Source organism: Xenopus laevis, chromosome 4L, assembly GCF_017654675.1.
Source record: "Xenopus laevis strain J_2021 chromosome 4L, Xenopus_laevis_v10.1, whole genome shotgun sequence".
NCBI classification, from domain to species: domain Eukaryota; kingdom Metazoa; phylum Chordata; class Amphibia; order Anura; family Pipidae; genus Xenopus; species Xenopus laevis.
The window spans coordinates 53032351-53053861 of NC_054377.1; the positions used below are offsets into that span (position 1 = coordinate 53032351).

General features: G+C 40.4%; 4 protein-coding genes across 13 annotated transcripts in view; 2 read left to right on the top strand and 2 right to left on the bottom strand.

Annotated features, from left to right (window-relative positions):
* LOC121402808 (palmitoyltransferase ZDHHC20-A-like) overlaps window positions 1–21511 on the top strand; it is a 157647-nt gene that overhangs the window by 12322 nt on the left and 123814 nt on the right. The window lies entirely within an intron of this gene.
* LOC121402812 (zinc finger protein 567-like) overlaps window positions 1–21511 on the top strand; it is an 88778-nt gene that overhangs the window by 6515 nt on the left and 60752 nt on the right. For 5 of the 10 annotated variants that reach the window (XM_041589524.1, XM_041589525.1, XM_041589526.1 and 2 more), the window contains exons 6-7: window positions 12757–12909; window positions 14550–14653. In XM_041589524.1, the coding sequence (XP_041445458.1) occupies window positions 12757–12811 (55 nt within the window). In that variant the 3' untranslated portion in view covers window positions 12812–12909; window positions 14550–14653. Of the gene's footprint in view, window positions 1–7417; window positions 7518–12756; window positions 12910–14549; window positions 14654–21511 lie in introns of all 10 variants that reach the window. The other 5 variants (XM_041589528.1, XM_041589529.1, XM_041589530.1 and 2 more) reach the window with 2 other exon arrangements.
* Window positions 11751–12762, bottom strand: LOC121402816 (ribosomal protein S6 kinase beta-1-like). The gene is made up of 3 exons (XM_041589554.1): window positions 12403–12762; window positions 12215–12295; window positions 11751–11965 (listed from the first exon to the last, which is right to left on the bottom strand). Exons 1-3 carry the CDS (start codon window positions 12463–12465, stop codon window positions 11765–11767), a joined length of 345 nt encoding a protein of 114 aa, XP_041445488.1. The 5' UTR covers window positions 12466–12762; the 3' UTR covers window positions 11751–11764.
* Window positions 13115–14335, bottom strand: LOC121402823 (protein kinase C eta type-like). The gene is made up of 3 exons (XM_041589565.1): window positions 13880–14335; window positions 13598–13771; window positions 13115–13327 (listed from the first exon to the last, which is right to left on the bottom strand). The coding sequence occupies exons 1-3, from the start codon at window positions 13918–13920 to the stop codon at window positions 13261–13263; spliced, it is 282 nt and encodes a 93-aa protein (XP_041445499.1). The 5' UTR covers window positions 13921–14335; the 3' UTR covers window positions 13115–13260.

A 21511-nucleotide genomic window follows, 5' to 3' on the forward strand; every position in this document is an offset into this window, starting at 1 on the left:
TGTGGGTAATACGATGCTGCAGGGTAGAAATTTTGAAGTGATTTTTGGAGATGTCCCCAAAATCACCAAATTTAGGAATGGTTTGCGGCTTGGTACTTAGTAGCACAAAGACATGCATACCCAATTTAGATTCATGGGAATGTGTACTTTCTGAAAATATATGGTTTTCTGGGGTGAACCTACTTTTTTCTACACGTGCCCCCCTCAAAACGATGTAAATGTGTTGATTTTGCAGTATCTGAAATGACAGACCATATGGGGTGTCTTCATTTTGGGACCCCTATATGCCACGTGCTTGTGTACACCTATACATATTGGGCATCAAACTGTTCAGAGGACCCTAGGCTTTCATATTTTGGGTGATATATATTGATACACAATGGTATGTTGGAAATACGATGTTGCAGGTTGGAAGTTTGAGGTGATTTTAGAAAATGGCACCAAAATTGCCAAATTTAGGAAGGGTTTGCAGCTTAGTGCTTTGGAGTACAAAGACATGCATACCCAATTTGGATTCGGGGGAATGGGTACTTTCCGAAAATGTATGGTTTTCTGGGGTGAACGTACTTTTTTTCGAACTTTGCCCCCCCCCCCCAAACTAAATGTGTTGATTTTGCAGTATCTGGAATTACAGAACTGATAGCGCAAATGAGGCGTCTTCCTTTTGGTGCCCCTATATGCCACATGCTTAGGTAAACCTATTCATATTGGGCATCAAACTGTTCAGTGGACCCCAGGCTTTCATATTCGGGGTGTTTTACATTGATACCTAATGATGTGTGGGAGATATGATTCTGTAGAGTGGAAGCTTTGAGGTCATTTTTCAAAAAATTCACCAATTTCTATAAAACATTATAACTTTAGGAAACAATTGCAACTTGGTAGTTTGGAGTGCAAACATATATTTACCCATTTTTGATTCACCAGAATCTGTTCTTTCTAATAATGGGTAGTTTTCTAGGGTAAACCTACTGTTAGTGGAATGTTTGGCCTTGATATCAGAAGTATGCCGTTTGGGGAGCGGTGCTTTGGAAATTTGGTAGTGTACTGCTTGTAGATTTTGAGCTATACAAGTGAGAAATCTCCATAAAACTATATATATTTGATATTGCCGTGTTCAGGAGACATAGACCTTTCCAAATCGGCTGTGTTCTCGTACATAAAATAAATGATATTTCTGATATATGTGATTGTTCTTTGTGAAACATGATTTTTTTCATTTTATTAGACACTTAAAAGCCTATTTTTTTTTTTTTACAGAAGTAGAATTACACCAAAATTCTTGCATATTTTGAAAGTTCAGGTTGTCCTGAAAAAAACAATATATTGTTTTCCTGGGTAAACTAAAAGACCACCCCAGGAAAGGCCCTTAAAGTGAAAGAGTGCAAAATATCTAAAAACTGCTTGGCAGTAGATGTTCGCATCTAGGACAAAACGGCTGGCAGGGAAAGGGTTAAATATGATCAGTGAGAAAGTAACCAGTATATTGTCACAACAAATTCTTAGGAATGTGGCAGCTAAGGGCCAATTGCATTTCTTGTTTGCTGAGGTACAGACATACCATTGGCAGCAAATCTGTAAGATGGCCCAGGGCGATAAATTCAAGGCTTCTTCTTCCCAGTAAAACACCTCCGCCTCGGGTGTAGCAAATGCAGAAATCCAAAGGGTAACTGAGAAGTAACGCCAAAACGCAGACTAGCTGCAAATGTGTTTTATTCACGACATGTTTCGGGCAGCACTGCCCTTTATCAAGTGTTATATACATACATACATAGTGCAAACATTTATAGTGTAACCAGGATATGATGTCATCACCTAAACAGGTGTAATTAACATAAGTGATAATTCAATTCAAGTGTAGGCAATTGAAAGTTTAGTCCGCCCATTTAGTAAGGTTCCAGTGTAGTATAAACGACTTGTCAATCTCAGTCAAAGGTCCAATTGTTATTAAACTTTCTTTGGAACAAGTGAAAGGAGCCTAAACGGCAGAACAAAAAAGCAAAAAAACAGAAAAACTTAAAGCTATAAAAACATCTGGAACTGCCATAAACCAAGGCCTACCACAAGTAACTTGATATAAAAATATAGAAAGAGAGTAATTACTCTTCATCTTACCAGAATTCTTTACTTGATTCTACTTTTAATATTCGCATTCGCAGTGCTGCCCGAAACATGTCGTGAATAAAACACATTTGCAGCTAGTCTGCGTTTTGGCGTTACTTCTCAGTTACCCTTTGGATTTCTACCATTGGCAGCAGTTATGATTATCATGGCACAAATACATTTCACATGGAAGGAGACAAATTCACTTTAATGTTCCAGAAATAAACATGTATACATTAAAAACCTGTGAATTTTGATTCTCTGTAAAAGAAAGATTTGTAACGGAGGGAGACATACACTCCTTACATTAGCAGTTTAAAAGCACTGCCATACTGATTTCCATGAGCCTCGTCCAATAAAAGAAAGGCATGGGGGGGGGTGACAATTTGTATACAGTTAAATAGTCAAATTAAAATGAGAACGTAGGAAGCATTTTCTGGAGCCAGTGCAGAAATTCAACTGGCACTTTGCCACCTCCCAGGAACCAGACAGTATGGGGCAGATTTATTAAAGGGGAATAGTATGTACCTACTTAGGTCATAAAACTGACGGGTGCCCCACATATGTAGGATTCCTTGGAGGATCCCTGAAGTCACCATTCTTGCTATAAAAATACACGTTCGGCATCCGTGTGACAGCAGTCCATATCTTGATGCGTAGAGGCACAAGTATGGCACAATGGAAACATTAGTTTTCCGTTCATCTTTACAGGCAGGACAGGAATAAACAAGTCTTTAGGGGGATATATTTTTACTTTAGCGATGCCGAAGTAAGAATCAAAAGACTCAAAATTTTCCAATATAATTGGCTATATTTTTGTTTTATTCACATAGGGATACAGACTGGTAAAATCGTAATAGTGAATGTGTTCACCGGGGCCACTTTATGGTAGAGCTTTATAGCATTTGTGCGGCCACCATAGAGGGCATCACAGGGTGACAAAGGTTGGGGAAACTTTTTTTCTTGAATGAATGCCTGTAGGTCTTTGTCAGATTCCAACATAGCATGCCATTCGTGTTCCAGAGTTCACGGACCTCAAAGCCCCTTGTTTTTATAAAAATTCATCTTGATGTTGTGTTTTGTGGTTCAGTTGACTGAAATAAGTGCCAGTTACCCGATTAAAGTCATCTTCACAATAACAAACACGGCATCCATGGTAAAAGCAACCTTGAAATTCAAAGGCTATATGTTTGCCATTAACAAAAGCATAACCAGCCAGGCATGTTGTATAGAGATCCCCTCTTTGTACGCAATGTACATCGACCACTGTATTGCCGGTGTTGAGAAACGTTTATGTTTCTTATTGTAATTGTCAGGGAGTAAGACTGCAATACAGTTTTTGGGTAAAAACTTTAAGCTGTACATTGCCATACACACAGAGGCTAAGGTGGTGTACTCAAAAGGGTCGATTGTGTACGTAATTACCTCCGGCTCATCATTCGAGTTATATTTAGTGACTGTTTTATTTGTCATGTTTATAATGTTTTCTCTATAGCAGACACAAGCCTCCTTCAGAATTGGTCTGACAAGGGATGCTAGGATTTGTAGGTCAGTAACAGTTAGAAGACCATAAGCTGCTGGTCTGACAAGGGATGCTGGGAATTGTAGTTCATTAAGAGCTAGAAGGCTGCAGGTCTGACAAGGGATGCTGGGAATTGTAGTTCAGTAACAGTTAGAAGACTACAAGCTGCAGGTCTGACAAGGGATGCTGGGATTTGTACTATAGGCTACTGGTCTGACAAGGGATGCTGGGATTTGTAGTTCAGTAACAGTTAGAAGATCAGAAGCTGGTCTGACAAGGGTTTCTGGGATTTGTAGTTCAGTAACAGAAGACTACAGGCTGCAGGTCTGAAAAGGTATGCTGGGATTTGTACTATAGGCTACAGGTCTGACACGAGATGCTGGGATTTGTAGTTCAGTAACAGTTAGAAAACCAGATGCTGCTGGTCTGACATTGGTTTCTGGGATTTGTAGGTCAGTAACAGTTAGAAGACCATAAGCTGCTGGTCTGACAAGGGATGCTGGGAATTGTAGTTCATTAAGAGCTACAAGACTACAGGCTGCAGGTCTGACAAGGGATGCTGGGAATTGTAGTTCAGTAACAGTTAGAAGACTACAGGTTGCAGGTCTGACAAGGGATGCTGGGATTTGTACTGTAGGCTGCAGGTCTGACAAGGGGTGCTGGGACAGGTCTGACAAGGGATGCCGGGATTTGTAGTTCAGTAACAGTTAGAAAACCAGATGCTGCCGGTCTGACAAGGGTTTCTGGGATTTGTAGGTCAGTAACAGTTAGAAGACCATAAGCTGCTGGTCTGACAAGGGATGCTGGGAATTGTAGTTCATTAAGAGCTAGAAGACTACAGGCTGCAGGTCTGACAAGGGATGCTGGGAATTGTAGTTCAGTAACAGTTAGAAGACTACAGGCTGCAGGTCTGACAAGGTATGCTGGGATTTGTACTACAGGCTACAGGTCTGAGAAGGGATGCTGGGATTTGTAGTTCAGTAACAGTTAGAAAACCAGATGCTGCTGGTCTGACAAGGGTTTCTGGGATTTGTAGGTCAGTAACAGTTAGAAGACTACACTGCTCACCTTGGCACAGCTACATGTTACAGCCCACACGTCTCATCCCTTCTGGCTCTGCCACCCATTTATTTTAATATCAACATTGGTTGTACATATTCCAAACTTTATTTAATATGGGACTCTGGGGAAAAATCTTGTTTGTGTGGTAAACATTGTGCCAATTTGTCTCTTAGGGAAGAGGCAATAAAACGGCAAAGCTGAGAAGAGAACAGGCGATACTGGTGAAGCTGAGACGAGAACATGCGATAAAACAGGGATGTTGAGAGAACGGGAAAAGGCTGTGAGAGGAAGGGGAAGAACATAAAGGAAAGTCCAGGGAGATAAGGGGACAGAAAATGTGGAAAGAGATGAGCAAAGTAAAACTGAAGTTAAGACAAAATATGCTGAGAAGGAAAGGGTGTATGAAAAAGCAAAAGCAAAGGTGCACTGGGAAGTTGAGAAGGCAGTGGGAGACATGAAAGGATAGTAGGGTATACATTAGAAGGTGAGAGGAGAGGGGTTCCATATAGATGTGGGTATAGCAATATCAAAAGCCAAAAAAGAAGAAATTTAGTTCACGCCACCTCATAAAGTAAAAAAACACTGTTTATTGTAACATTTAAATACAGGTCGCTGGTGTGTAATGGACACTTAATGCTTTTCCGGAACACCCCTTAATTATAGGCTAAACGAGATGACTGGGGTAAAAATAAGCATAAGGGAGGCGAGGGTGGCTGGAATCTTTTGGCATACTATTAAGGGGTTTCATATATTATGACGCCTTGTGTTAATTAATCCATTGAAAATAATTGACTATATCTTAATTGGGCGCAACAACACTTGACTAATAACTGAGGGGAGCAACTCAGATACACCCCGATATCAATCTCCTTTTTGAACGGTGGCTGCAGTGTCTGCAGTTCATCTTGCTCTTTTCTCACCGTTCCAATCTATGTGTTTTTAAATAATTTATATGTATTTTATGGGCACAGCCGAGCATCACTGAAATCTTTTTTGTCTCAGTGATGAGTTTTGTCTGTATAGCAGTGTGGTTTTTGTAATGTAACAATAATAAAAGCTAAGTATTAAGTAGCCAATTAACTGCAGCACCTGATCTGGTTAACTTGTCAACCACAGAGCGGATGCAATAGTTACATTGTATTCCACCCCATGGTTTCTCAATTGCTACATATGTTTACTAAGTATATGATCCCTTATAACTTGCCTTACAGTTTTAATCTTGCGTTAGTCAAACAGCTGGCAGACCAATGTTATATCATTTAGTTCCCGCTCTGTAATCCAGTAAAGTCATGGCTTAGAGGTGCATGGACATCATTAGGTGCATGCTCAACCAAAAGCATTTGGTAACTCTGCATGCCAGGGGCAAAAAACAAGTTCCCCTGTACAAAAATATTAATATTCCCGGATAATATTGTTAAGCCCCTGATATAAAAAAATGCCACATTTTAGTTTTATCAATAGGAGTTATCATTACTAAGCCAGGTTTAAACAACTGCAAGCAGTAATAAAGGTATCAGTGTTTGCCATGAAGATATATATATACTGTTTAATTATAGTAATGGCACACTGGGAAAGGGGATATCACACTGGCAACAAAAAGCATGGAAATACCCATCTATATAGCATAGAATTTGAATTGATGTGTCCTTACCAGTAGAATCACATTACCATAGGAGAATGCAGATATGAGTATTTCCAGGCAATAATACAATTTCACTCTTTTTAATAAAAAGGTGTTTTTGAGTGTTTTGTCTCAAGGGCACTACATGACAAAAACTTTAGCCCCTTTTTGATAAATAGCACAAATTAATATTAAATATCACCCATTGGGTTCACCAGTCACTCTAATTTTGATTTAGCTGGGGTGGTTACTTATGTAGTGTAAGATTTGTTTTGTAGAATTATGGGCCCTTAGAATCTTGGACCAATAGAAGATGCGAAAGATATCGCCCACGAGCTCCACTGTGCTACTCTGCATAAATAATGAGTATGATATTCAGGGACCCTTTTTAGAATAATGTACTATGCGGGGAGAAAGCAGAGAGGGAGCACTATCTAGGGTAGTGGGTGGGGTTTTTCTTATTGGGGCAGTTAGTTCTCCTTTAAACTGAATTGCAGTCTAAGGGGTAGTAGCACAGTTTGTACAGTCATTGCTGCAGCTGGTTGTGACAGTTCCATTGCTACTTGTTTTTGTTTTTACATGCTGAGCTGCATGGAGGTGGCTGGAGGGTAACGTTGCTATAGGCTGTTGATAATGGTGGTGGTTCTGTGTTTATGAATGATTTTTTTAGCGTTTAATCCCTATTTGTGAGAGATACAGGCAGTTATCAAATGATTCGAGAGCGTCTCAGGGAAGATCTATAATATAAAGGATTGTATAAATCCCCTCAACTGATCCGGTTTAACCTCCTGTGATTTGCCTCTAATTTTGACATTATTGCATCTATAGCATTTTTCCAAGCCTCATTATTTCTCTTGTACTATTTTTATTTGTTCAACTTTGGTGTTAGATTTATCTGCCAAGTTGTTACTAGTTCGACCATTTTGTTCTCCAAATGGCTGGTCTCCCAGTTCTTCTATTTCTGCTTCAAACTCTTTGATCACTTATTCGGTGCCATAAAGTATGTCAGTTCTAAGTTGGACCAAAAGAATTTCTAAAACAGGTTCTGTTAAGGTGATATGCATTGGCGTTATTGTTGTTATACTTGGCTGTCCTGCTTTCTTTATTAGGTTGGGAATGTGCTGGGGATGAAGCTGCTGAAGAGGACTTGTTGGAGCAACATGGATTTTTTCAGATGTTCCCTTTCAGGAATGCGATCCATAGAATGTGGTGAGTTGTACAAAGTGCTGTTTTATTTTGCTTTTTGCCATTGCCCACGATCATGGGGTTCTTAGCAAGCTGTGCAGTGTTTTGTTGCTTGCTGTGCTCATCAACCCCAGGGAAATGAATTAGAGTTTATCTGTGGGAGCTTTACAGAGGAGCTTCTGTCTACATGCTATGTCTGGCCACATTCCCCCATCAAACATAACAAAAATAATAAAGTCAACTCCCCTTTAATTTGCAGATGGGTATAAAATATACTCTGGAATAGGAACCTGTAGCAACAATCTGGTTTTGGTATTTTGCAGTCAAAAGGAATCCATACATGGGCAGACCCTGAGTAGTTACTGACTGATAAGGAATACCATACGAGGGGCTCTGTACATATATACATACCTAAATGTTTGGCTGCCTTTCTGTTGTTATTGGTTGTCACACACTGGGCATTCATGTATGGTAGCACCGAATTACTTGAAGTCCATCTCCTGTAGAGTATGTTTTAAGCAGATAATTCTAATTTTTAAAAATTATTTCATTTTTTGTATAATAATACTATAATAATACAATAGTGTCTTGTACTAGATGGGGACTATGCTGCATGAATCCATATTGGTGGCAAAAGAGTTCTATTGGCTTTCTTTAAAGTTTATTTGTTTTTAGCAGACTTAAGGTATGGAGATCCAAACAATGGAAATATCCCTTATCCTAAAAACCCCAGGTCCTCAGTATTTTGTTTAATAGATTCTATTCCTGTTTATCAAGCACGTGTAACATGTGGCCCAATAAAAAGCCAGTGTGAGAATACCTGGTGGTGCAGCTGTGAGGCAGGGACACCCGCAGTCTTCTCCTTCCATGCGTGCCAATACGCGCTGCTTCTTTTTCTGATGTCTTTTTGGTTTTGGCACGCCACTCGTGACATCATCATTCACGTGAAATCCAAATATTTACTATATGACTTTGTCTAGTTTGCTGCCTGTCCTGACATTTGCCTGATCTCTGACTACTCTCTTGGAACCTGTTACTGTACTGCGATACTGGTGCTTCTGACCCGACCTGTGAATCTGTACTGCTCTGCCTGATTGGTATCAACTCAGCCCCTCCATTGACCACACTCCTTGTTTCCCATTCCTTCAGTAAATGTTTGGTTCCCTTTCTGCCCAGAACTTTCTCCCTGGTCCTCTCACTTTAAGACCTAGCAGCATCCGAGTAGCGGAGGGCTCCTCCCAAAGTGAAAGGCGGCTGTTATAGGCAGAAGCGTGAGCTGAGGCCGGGACCTTGGGGTTTGTTCTGGGTTAGTGATACCATTCGTAACAGCCAGTGGGGATGGAAAAATGGGAACAGATGTGGAATAAGGCAAAGGGATTAAGTGAAAAAAGAAGAGAAAGCGGGTAAAGTGAGAAAATGGCAAAAACAGCAAATTGATAGAGGGTGAAGTTTATAGGGGAATGAAAGTAAGAATGAACAAGAGACGAGCAAGAGGAGAAAGCAGGAGAGTATAAGATAACATGAAAGGGGAGAAAAGAGTGGAAAGTAAGAGAAAAAATAAGAGGATGGGGATCAGTTAAAACAGAAGAGAAAAGGGCTAAAAATGGGAAGGGGCTTAACTATAGTACAGCAGATCCCTTGGTCATGTGGGGGCCTGGTGGACAAGAGAGCCCAGATTGCAAGCGTCTGCTGAATGGTTCCTCCTCCCCAGCCGATTCTGCACTCTATGCTTTGCTGCCGTGTGTTTTCTGCGGGTGGGAGGTGGCCTAAGGGTACACGTGGGGGCCACCCAAACAATTGTTGTAAGGGGGGGGGGTTTCAAGGTATGCCGCTGAAAGGGGAGGTTAAAATGGGGGTAATAGATATTGGAGGAAAAAGGGAAAAGCATCATAGAGGGGATATATAGAGAAAGTTGTGAGAGGAGAACAGAAAGGGGGCAGACACTTTGGTACTGAGAGAAATGGTGTGAGAGAAGCAAATGGAAAAAAAAGAGCAGAAAGGGAATAGAGGGGAGGAGCATGTAGGAATATGTTAGATATAAAAGATAAAATCCCAGGTGCTAAAAACTATTTTTTTAAGTTTGTTAGGATGGCAGAAAATGCTAAGCCTGTAACAGTGAGGCTAGCTTTTATTGAGAGAGACTAGCTTCCAGAAGTGTAAGTGTAGGTCCTAACTGTAGGGAAAACTGCTTGCTTCTATTGATGACTGGAGTTTCTCGCCAGGTTTACCTGCAAATAAAAAAAAAAAAAGACTCCTACAGGTGCAAAGCAAAAGTTTTATGGTAAAAATAAAATATGCCATGAAAGTAATTATATGACAGAAAACGGGACTTTTGCTCCTGACACTTCCAATCCCCTGTTAAAGTCATTCCCAATTGAGGGCACTTGCCATAGCTATCTTACTGGGATTTGGCCAGGTTCTTCTGAATAAATCTAGATCCAATTCATACTATTGAGTTGGAGTTAGAGGTAGAACAATAATAATTCTCAGAGACTGACAAAAAGTGTTATTAAAGAGTGAAATTACTTAAAAAAGATAAGGTTCAACGCTTCACTTAATTCCAGCGTCTGGTGCCAGAGAATAATACTAGTCCTTAGCTAGTGGTTATCAGTAAATTATCCAGCCCGTGACAAAATGTACAAGTAAAAATTACCAATTAGTGATTGAGCGGAATTTTTTGGCAAGTTTCGCCAAAAATAACTTCCATGACTCCAATGGGGAAAAAATATTGCCGTGTGTCAAAAAAATATTGTTGTATAGACTTTTGTATTTGTCTTTGAATTTATGGTAACAGCCTCATTGTACCCCTGCTTAATGTTTTGGAAAAATTAGTGTGAGCACAACTTTCCCTTCTCACAATACCAGACCCTAAAGACTCTCTCTTCTGTATTCTCCTTATGATTACATGCTATCTTTATGCCACACGACACCAAATGTTATATTCTAACTACCCCTTTTTATCAGAAATAGTTTGCATTCATCTCATCACCTTTCACTGACTGGTTTCTAAGGCAAATGGGACCGTTGCAACAACACAGCAGCTTCTAAACAGATTGGCAGATTCTAAACTCAATTGGTATTGGTTTATTGGCTTCACACTTCCATTTGCCTTTCCCTGTACATATTAACCTGGCTTTTTTAAGGAACAACCAACCCTTATATACCCAGAATAAAGACAAACACACACAGAGGCTTTGTGGTTAATCTGTGTAAATCACAGCTTTATTGATGGAATAAATTAGGCTTTTTGATCCTGAGGAAGGCAAAAACCCTCGGAAGCTCGGCCAATATGCTTCACTAGAGGGAAAAATTCCTTCCTGACTCCTTATCGGCAATCGGATTTGCTCCCAGGATCAATGCCACATTTAATCAAGGCAAACAGGGTGAGGGACATAGAAAGGAGTATGGCAGCATATACATGAGCGCCTTTAAGCTACTAGGTGAACACTGCATTTCATTCCATTTTACTAGACCCGAGGCAGTCTGCAGACCCGGCTTCTGCAGTCTGACGGATGGAGTGAAAGGGAATGCAAGGGCTACAGAGTGGCTTAAGGTGCACCTATATATATATAAGCCATGTTTTGAATAAAAGGGGAGGCACCACTGGTGGAATTGTGGTAGAAGGAAAAGAAGCAAAGGGGAATATGGGAGCATATACATGAGCACCGTTAAGCTGCTAGGTGAATGCTGCATTCTTCTTCATTCTATTAGACCCCCCAGGCATCCTGCAGAACCCGGCTTCTACAGTCTGAGAGATGGTATGAAAAGGAATGCAGGGTCTACTGAGCGGCATAAATGTGCTTATGTGTATTCAACCATATCCCTGTCCCCAGTATGTACTGCTTGCCCCTTCTGGCAGCTGTGATTCAGATGTTTGTGTGTGCGTGTGTATGTAAAGATGTATATATATATATAACATGTTTTAACGTTTTTAACTATTTACAAGAAAAATTATAGAAGAGGAGTAGGTAAGGGTGATAAATGGTGAGGGATATATTCTTATTTAACAATATGTACATAATGGCAGCCTACTGCCTCAAAAATGTGCCACTCTGTAGGAGGCATTGCCAAAAGTCCAGTTCCCGGTTGCTGGTAGGTTGATGTCTATAGACCTGGAAAAGGAGAAACAGTAAATTTGTGGAGCAGCCACTAACTTGATCCCTTTATCCTGCCTTCCATGTTCCAGGCTGTGTTGGATTCTTGTTCTTTTACATCATTAGCCTGGCAAGATGATGTCTATTCCTTCTTGGACTCCCATCTTCTATTTGCAGCTAACATGCTGCATAAGCAAAGTCATAGAAAGCGTCTGAGATTTCTTCTGCCATTTCAGCACAGATGCCTTTGGGTGGAGTTATATTGGGAGCCAGCTTTGTAAATCTCTCATCAAAATATTTCAGGTCCTCCGGACCTTTTAGTTGTGGAACAAAAGGGGGCTGTGCTTTCTGCTCCAACATAGCATTCCAGTCGAAATCCTGCAACGTAGACAATAAGAAATGTAATTCAGAGGCACTTAATGTTGAATTATTATCCCAGGCATGATATTGCTTAATGTTAATGTGAAACTGGGGAGATGACTCTTCATTGCTAGACAAGGTGGGACCGTAGCCGCAAACTTTCTATACAGCTATTATCTGTGCGTACAGCACAATAGATCCTAGAATATTTGTCACTGTAATGACAAATGAAAGGCGAAATATTGGTAATGATAAATTGAAACTTACTTTGAAGAAAGGATGTGCCGCGACATCAAAAGCCCCATCCACAGCAGAGCCCAGCCGATCTTCTACATTCTTTTCTAAGAGCTAAAAAGAGAAAAGTGGTGTTACCCACACAGGAGTGTTCTGCCTATATGGGATAATAAGTCACAATTAGCTGATCTGAATCTATTGATGTTACTGGGACAACTTACCTCTGATATTAGGCTTCTTGCATCTGTGTGCAGGGTTGGTGGGTACACTGGTTCCTGTTCCATAATTGAATCAAATAGACATTCCTGGTCTTTTCCAGTGAAGGGTCTCTAGAAGACAGAACATCAGCATTTTTATAGCAGAATGGATACAGTAGTGGTTAAGTGATGCATATGTGCAAAGTACTGGTGTCATTGAGTTTGCAATGTGTTTGATCCCTGCGTCGCTGTTACTTTTATAAGCAGAGAAAATAATGAAAGATGAGAGTCTCTGGCACTTCCAGAAAGATCTTATTTTTACTGTATTTTACATTTTCATTCAAACTACTAATTGAGCTCTCTGCTTACCTTCCCTAGGAGCATCTCGTATAAGATCACCCCCAAAGCCCACCAGTCCACAGCCTTGGTGTAATGCTCTCCGTTGACAACTTCTGGAGCCATATAGGCAGGGCTTCCTACTGCGCCACTGATGCTGCCGTTGGGTGCAAGTCCTAAAACACGAGAGGAAAGGTAAGTAAAGTGAAGGCCGTCACAGCTGATTTATAAATAGTAACACATACTGACCACAGAACTGGGCACAACAGAACTACTGTTCCAGTCAGATCAGTTCATTTGGAAATGAACATTTCTAAAGTGCATTTATGGTATAGAAACTGTGGATTATAACTTACCATCTATGCTGAGGCCGAAATCTGCAATTTTGACATAACCTCGGCTGTCTACGAGGAGGTTGTCAGGCTTCATGTCTCTGTAATAAATACAAAAGAATGTTATGTAATATCTTGTTCTGTATGTGCCAGAACAATGTATTTCCTGCTAGTCAGCTGAAGACGTAAGCTGTGAAACCAACACTTTTTTTGCTTACCTGTGTATAATGCCTTTTTCATGTAACTCCTCCAAACCCAGTGTAATACAGGCTGCGTAGAACCTACAAAATAATCAAAATACAAAGTCATTAAACGTTTATCCAGTAGTTTAGTCAGTTGGCTAAATAACGAGATAATGTATGATTTCGCAACAACTTTGTTCTGCCAATCCTATCACCTGAGCAGCCCACAAATGAAGCTTTGAGTGGGAATAGCCATGTACTTCCTTCTGTGACAACTCTGGGCAATATTAATGGTTCTGCTCTGGTGAAATGATTGTCTTACGTCAAATGCCCCCATGTGAACCCCACTGAAAGTACAGTCCTGCTTACCTAGCCCTCGGTATGTCAAAAGTTCTAGCCTTCTGCAAGTGGGTCCTTACACTGCCACCGGCAGCAAACTCCATTACAAAGAAGAGCATATTCTTTGTATGGAAAGTGGCGTATAAATTGACAGTATAAAGGCTCTCCTTGGTGATTTGCATGACGCGTTTCTCTGTCAAGATTCTGAAAAATAAAATCATGGAAATGTGGCATTAGCATTTATTAAAGAACAAATTACAGTAGAACACGGTGCAAAATTGTTGGAATTATGATCATTCCCTGAGAACTGACCCATCAATGTCATCAGAGGTGTAGATCTTCTCTTTGGCCATGGCTTTTACAGCACAATATTTCTTTGTGGTATTGTGCTGAATAAGGAGAACCTGGAATGAGAGAAAGCATTTAGTTAGCCTAAATGAGAAAATAAATGTACCAATACTTCTAATGAACTGAGAAAATTACCTTTCCGAATCCACCTTTGCCTAGTAGGGCACAGCGGCGGAGGTCTTTCTGGCAAATACCGCTGAATTCCAGGTCTCTGAAAAGGAAATTGCAGATTTAGACCCACTTCATAAAACAGAATGTTCTTCCAGTGTTGTAAGCGTTTGCTGTTTCATCTTACATTGGTTCCTGTTCCTCATCCATCGGGGGCTCTGCTTCTTGATGTTCCTCTGGCTCCTTACTTGCTTCTGGAGCAGCACTGGGGCCATCAGGGGATGACTCCTTTGATGTTTCACATGGGGCTTCCTCTACATCTACAGACACCTCGCTATGAGTATAAAGGCAAAGTTAATGTCATTGCTTTTGGACATATTCATTTCCACAATTTTAGTGTCACATACAAATAGTAGAAGTTATTGGTACAGGGTAAAAAGGAATTTCATAAGTACCAATTGGCAGAAAAAGATCTTTTCTATGTAAAAGAATATGTATCATACCGTATGTCTTCTTTTTCTTCCAGCTCTAGTACCGGATGTTCTGTACTTGGGCTGAGCTCTTCAGCAGGGTCAACTGGCATTTCAAGAGATGCTTCTCCCTCCTCGCTGGACTGCACATTATCTGTTGGTACGTCACTATAAGGATAATTAAATTTTAAGTTTAATTTCTTTTAATACATCTTTTTTAAGTTGGAATCTTAGGTTTTTTATCCCTGTTAGTACCATATGTATGAAGGGGAAATTAGCAGCACTACAGAAGGAAAGTAAAGTAAAAAAAAAAAAAAGGCCTTATAGCTATATATAAGATTTGGACTCCCACATGGACCTTACCATTTGTCCTCAGTCTCAGATACCTCAGCATGAGGTGTGTCTTCTTCTGACTGGGAAGTCATGCCATCTGCAGGCTTCTCACTTATATTATAAAAGAAAGAACAATTATTAGTTGTTACCGTCATAACATTATCTGTATCAGAAGAAAAAGTTTGGGAAGGCTTAAAACATTCCACATACCTGTTGGAGATCAGCTCCACCTCGGTGGTATCAGGAACTGGTTCCTCTTCAGAAATGGAAAGCTGAATCTGTAGACAAACCAATCTACTTACGTGTGAAGAAGAGTCACTGGAGCACTGTGACATCTCTTGCACTTCAGCTGCAGTGGCCTCCTGCGCTGCTGCTGGGAGTTTGTCACTATGATATGAAGTGACAGGGCCACTTGAGGGACTCTCCAGATTGTCAGTAACATCTGCAAAAGTGAAAGGCCATTTTATTTATTTATCCCAACTCAGTGTGATGTTTCCCTGTAATAATATTTCTGAATTTTGACACCCTGCTATGTTCAGCGATACCCATGGAGTGACAGCAGGAGTCAAATCAAAACAAACTTCCATATCTCACCTGGGCTCTCCTCATTGTCTCTCAGGGCAAGCGCCTCATCCGGTTTCTGAAGGGCAGATTTAAGGCTTTTAAGCTTCTTCTCTGACTCCTTCCAGATCTTGTTTGCTTGAGCTAAGATCTTCCTGCCGCTCGTCGATTCGTCGAGTCTATCAGCCCCAGCTGTCTGGATCTTCCTAACCAGATGTTCTCGTAAATCCAGGGAATTTGGCCTTGACCAGTGATGAGCTTGGTCAAGTGATGAATAAGAATCGTCCTGTAAAGGTGAAACAAAACCCGTGAGAAACCCATAAACATTTAAGTAATGGGGCATGGCTACCTGGTCTATGTGAGCGGACGTTCTCTTGAGGGGCTCCGCTGCTCCCGATCCTTTTTCTCATGTTATTTGCCTAACTACCTGCTGAACAGGGGGCTTTTGGATGTCTTTTTGCTTGGCTGTCTTAAGTCTACAATATGGGGCAAAAAAACCACGGAAACTGCTGCTAAGTTGAGAAAGTTCTCCGCATCGCACCCTTTCCTCAGACTAGTCACCTTCCGAGGGCCCTGCCGTTAATCCGGAAGCTTCCTTAACAGATTTGCTAATGGAAATTAAGGCCAACAGGGATATTTCGACAACTCTTATTATGGCGAAAACAGAGGAGTTGACGGTGGAGTGCTTCCATATTAAAGCAAGATATGCAAAGGCTGCGTGAACGCACTGTGGAAGCTGAGCAGCGTATTAACGCATTGGAGAATGTCTGCAATCCTCTTCCACAGCAGTTACAGGATTTACGGCGTACCGTTTCGCAGTGGCAGGCTAAGGCTGATGATATTAGAGAACGGCCTAAGGCGTAATAATGTGCGGGCTAGTCGGCTTTCCGGAACGGGCAGAGGGTGACGACGCTGAGCGCTTTGTGGAGGAATGGCTCAGAGAAACTTTTGCGGTAAACAATCTCTCCTCTACTTTTATAATTAGAGAGGGTGCATCGTATTCCTATGAAGGCCCCTATCCCGGGGCCCCTCCTAGAGCCCTGATAGCCCATATCCTGAATGCCAGGATAGGGATACAATACTTTCAATAGCCATAGTTAAAGGGCAAACTACTATATGAGAGACACAAAAATTGTAATTTACCCTGACTTCTCGCTTAAAGTACAAAAACAACGGGCCAAATTCCAGGAAGTCAAGCGAAAGCTTCTGGATCAAAAATAGTTTATTCTATTGCTCTACCCAGCGTGCCTCAGGGTTCAGGCGAATGAACTACGCATTTCTTTACTTCGCCACAAGATGCTTCTGCGTGGCTGGAAGCAGCAAATGTTTAAAGCATTTCTATATCGGAGGTTGAATGGAGTGATGCCCACCTGCTACATGTATACAACTTGTTTTAGAAAGCCTAGTTGCTCAATTGGATCGCCATAATTTCCTTAAAAGTTATTATATCAGCTGATGAACGGTTCCACGTATGTGCTAACCTTGTGGGCAGATGTCTAAGCAGAACTGCTTCATACTTTGCTACGTACATGGAAGCTTCTCTATGATAAAGCCTGAAATTTGTTATAGAGATCTGTGCTTATTTTGCCAGCATTTGCTATGGTCTACTTGCCCCACAAGTTATTGGGTTTCCTGTCTTTTTCTACGTCCATGACCGATTGTTATTCTGACTATTGGATCCCTTGTGGTATATGGGGACTTGTTTGGACTGGTCAGTGAGCTGGGAAAAGCAGCTTAAATTTGTTTTTTTTTATTATTTAGCTATTGCTATATATGTGTTGGGGTCCAATGAGTATTCACCAATGCTGATACTGTATGTATATATTGGGTGATGTGTGTATCTATTATGGTTCTGGTTATAGTGGCGGAGCCCCACCCCTCACGATTCTACCTCCTCGACGCCATTTACGGTGTCCCTACCCAGATTTGCCTCCCCATTGCTTAATACAACATTATTGTTGCTACTGTTGGGTTCTAGGGTTTAATTCTGCTCAAAGTTGGGTCTGAGCGGAAAGGGTGGTAATGTTTTCCGTCATTTTGGCGGTTAGCATGGGGATGGGCTGTAAATAGTTCTGTAATTTTTTCTCAGGTAGCTCAGGCAACAGACACTAATGGTCATGAAACTTCACGGGAACAATATAGATTATGGCTAAACCCCTTTCAATTTCAACATGGAATGTTCGGGGCCTTAATGACTGTGTGAAACGAAGCTAGTGTTAGATTTGTCAAAAAAAAGACATCAGAGGTAATTATGTTACAAGAAACTCACCTGTTAGGGAGTAAAGTGTTAACTCTAAAAAGACCGTGGGTTGTTGGGCCTTTCATTCCTCCTTTTCAACATATACGGGGGGAGTAACTACACTTATCAGAAAGTCAGCGAATTTTCGACTGATTTCTGTACATTCAGATCCACAAGGGCATTTTGTTTTTAATTCACTGCTATCTCAACATGAAGGAAACTATTTTGGCTAATATTATCTTCCACCACCCTATTCTGACAAATGTATTATCAACTAATGTCTTATGTAGCAGATTATCCAAGGGCCCAAGTAATAGCCTCTGGTGATTTTAACACTGTATTGGATGATTGTATGGATAGACAGCGTATCCGGGGTACAATCCAGTAGATTAGATCCACTAACCTCTCTATGTAAATGTCTACTATGGGCCTTCAAGAAGCATTGAGGCATATACACCCACAAGAAAGGGGGTTTCCTGTTTTTCAGCCTCTCATATGTCCCTATGATATGGCTTTTGTCTCTAGTGATTTACTGCCTAACATCCATACGGCATTTACCTCCCAAGAGGAATTTCAGACCATGCCCCATTGCAAGTGATTTGGGATAATGGGACCCCTTTGCATTCTCAGATTCAGTCATGGTCCTTTAATCCTATTTGGTTGGAAATTATAAATAATAATGAGGGATTAGAATTTAGAATAGAGTAATTTTTTCATCATAATTTAACTACAGATAATATTGAAATAGCTTGGGATACCTTTAAGGCCTACTTTCGAGGCCTACTACATTCTGAAATCACTGCAATTAAAAAAGCTTCTGCACGGGATGAAACTAATTTAGAGCAGCGAGTTTGTCAATTGACTGTACAGAGTCATATTGATCCTAGCCCACAGAACTTCCAACTTTTAAGACAGGCTGAAACTGAGTATAATTCCCTGTTGCCAACAAAAAGCTAAGAGAGGTTTATTGTTTAATAGAGCAAATTATTTTGAACATAGTGAAAGAGCAGGCAAGTTACTTGCTTATCTCTCTAAAACGCATGACCTTTGAACTTTATGATGATCATGGCCAGCTCATCACACAGGACTAGTCTAATTAAAGAGACCTTCGCTAATTTCTATAAACCCTATATATGTCCCAAATTGCAAAACAGTGCACAGGCAAGTTTCACAATTTCTGAACGAGGCCCAGCTCCCTCAGCTCTCAGAAGAACTAAATCTTTCTTTAGGTCAGGATATTTCTGAGCTGGAAGTATATGAGGCCATTAAGCTCTTTCCCTCCCATAAGGCTCCCGGACCTGATGGTCTCCCTATGAAAGATTCCATAAAGCTCTAGTCCCCCCATCTGCCGAAACCTTTTAATAAAGCCATAGCTACAGGTCTTTTGCCACCTTCCTTATATAATTCTACAATAGTGCTGCTTACTAAACCAGGCAAGGACAATAAATACTGTGATGCCTATAGACCCATTTCCTGCTGACAGCAGATATAAAAATCTTTGCCAAGTTATTAGCGCTCAGGTTAGGACGGATCATTTAAATTTGGTGCATGAAGATGCAATTCAGACAACTGATATGGGCTAATTCTCGGTTGTAGATTGAAATTAGTAACTTTAATGAGATCTAAGACCAATGCCGGGATATCCTTTCCTGAAATGTTTTTGTATTTATTTGTTCAGCTCAACTGTCTCATTCAGTACTTTGGCTAGATAACACACACCACCAAACTCTAAAAGATATCATGGGCAATTACTAACTGGTAAGGAGGACCAGCCTATAGTTTGGATGTTACAAAAAGTACCCCAAAAATGTGAAACAGTTACCTGTTCATATCCCATTGATTCGTTATATGTCCCGGGTATGGTTAATGGCACTACCAAATTACTAAGAGCAACATACAGATTGAAAGTTTGGTCTGATAAAGGCATTTTTACAATAGGGGAATATGGTCTGAACGGGGCATCTTTACGTTTAGAGACAACAGTCTACCGGATTGCCAGAAATGGTGTTTCAACATTTGGGAGTGCGACAAGCCCTTATGGCTACGCATCATTTAAAGGTCAATGAGAATAAGCTGCTCACTCTATTTAAATAGATCATCCACTAGGGCTTAATTTCCAGTTATATGCAGTGTTATGCAGGCTAGTAATATGCCCATTGGAAACTCTTCTGCTAACTGGGAAACAGCAGTGGATATTATTCTAGATGAGGAATGGCAAGAGGCCCTTGAGTCTCCTCAAATAAGTCTTTGTATGTTATAAATTGAGAATGGTTCAATTATATTGTCCTACATAGGGCGTATCTTATCCAGTAAGATTGCACTTGATAAGCCCTGCTATACCTGAGGTCTGTAATAGGTGCGTTGTGGAAAGGCACGTTAGTACATATGTTATGAGAATGTAATGTTATAAACCTTATTGGGCTGAAGTATTTAATCATCTAGATAATATTTCAGGGGTTGTCATTCCTAGAACATCTTAAGGTCTGCTTACAGAATATTCCTGGGTCCGTACGGTCTCTAATCAGTATACCAGAATATTATTCAAGAATCTCTCTTCTTGGCTAAAAAACTTATAACCCAAAATTGGAAAAGTAGAACCCAGAATTCAAGTATGGATAAATATCATACAGGATACTTGTAATTTTGAACGTATAATTTTACTTTAAAAGGGGTTCTCCAGATAAGTTCTATAAAATATGGGATAAATGGGTTGATACATTTTCCCAAATTCAAACTGTTAATGCTTAGTGAATAATTGGCTATTTTATTCAGCCTTTCATTGTTATATGAATAGGATGCTAGTGGTGGGTATTCTGTTGGGTGTGCAGTGAATTGCTCTTAATAACAAAGGTGTGCAACAGGAGCATATTTAATATTGACTATAATTTTGTGTTTTATATGTTTGTAAACATCTGTAATACTGAATACGAAACACTTTTTTTGTGACTGCTGTGCAGTCTAAAATGTCATTCGTGTCATCATCTAATTTGTAATTTGCCAATAAAAGCTACCTGAATTAAAAAAAAAACAAAAACATTTCATCCCCATGTATCCCATTGACACACAAACTGCAGTGTCTGTATAGAATACTTATTATCCTCGTAATATTGCTCCTTCCCCCCATTCCTCTTAAGCAGTAACCTAAGACTGCCACATGTTGCTTCTTATATATTCACATACCCACCAACTAAATATAACAGTTATTGTAAGTTACACGTGTATCCCCAATGCAGCCTCCTCCCAATGCTCAAAACATTCAATGAAAGGCTTAATATTTCCATCACACTTACCATATCAAAACACTGAGTTTTGCAGGGAAAAGCGCCCATTTTCACTCCTACATGGAAAAAAAAAGAGATGTTTATATTTAGGAATTATAAAGAAATTAATTCTAAACAGCACAAATAACTCAGGAAAGAATGAGTGATAAAAGGAATCCTCTAATAAAAAATATATTATTGTACATCACTTTAGGGCTGTGGAACATGGGGGCATTTGTTCCCTTACTAAACCATGGATTTGTCGGCAAACCGACCTAAACACCAAAAGGGCAAAGGCAGAAGGCAGTTTCCAGCGATATTGGTGGATCACCTCATGTGGAAGATACAGCATATTCCACAGGGAAAAACATTATTGAGAAATTTGCTGCCTGGCAGCACAGATTTCCTCATGTACCTTTAATTTAGCCTTAGAACAATAACGACAAGGCTTATAAGGGAATAGGTTCCAGATCCAAGTACCTCTAAGGTGATGGCAAGGTGAAATGTCCTCTCTTGTGGGCAGCAAAGCCTCCAAAAATAACATTCCCCATTTCTATTAGTCACATGTGATTTGGGTTAGAAAGCAGTGTAAAGAGTACAAAATAGGTGTTCAGTAGGGACATAG

Bases quoted from the DNA above. Each gene is read 5' to 3' on its own strand.
- LOC121402816 (XM_041589554.1), bottom strand. From the start codon at position 12,465: ATGGAACAGGAACCAGTGTACCCACCAACCCTGCACACAGATGCAAGA. The intron at 12,296-12,402 runs GTAAGTTGTCCC...TTCTCTTTTTAG, and splicing joins CAAGAAGCCTAATATCAGAG to CTCTTAGAAAAGAATGTAGA. The intron at 11,966-12,214 runs GTAAGTTTCAAT...TCTACGTTGCAG, and splicing joins CGGCACATCCTTTCTTCAAA to GATTTCGACTGGAATGCTAT.
- LOC121402823 (XM_041589565.1), bottom strand. From the start codon at position 13,920: ATGGCCAAAGAGAAGATCTACACCTCTGATGACATTGATGG. The intron at 13,772-13,879 runs GTCAGTTCTCAG...TTTATTTTTCAG, and splicing joins ACCTCTGATGACATTGATGG to AATCTTGACAGAGAAACGCG. The intron at 13,328-13,597 runs GTAAGCAGGACT...ATTATTTTGTAG, and splicing joins TTTGACATACCGAGGGCTAG to GTTCTACGCAGCCTGTATTA.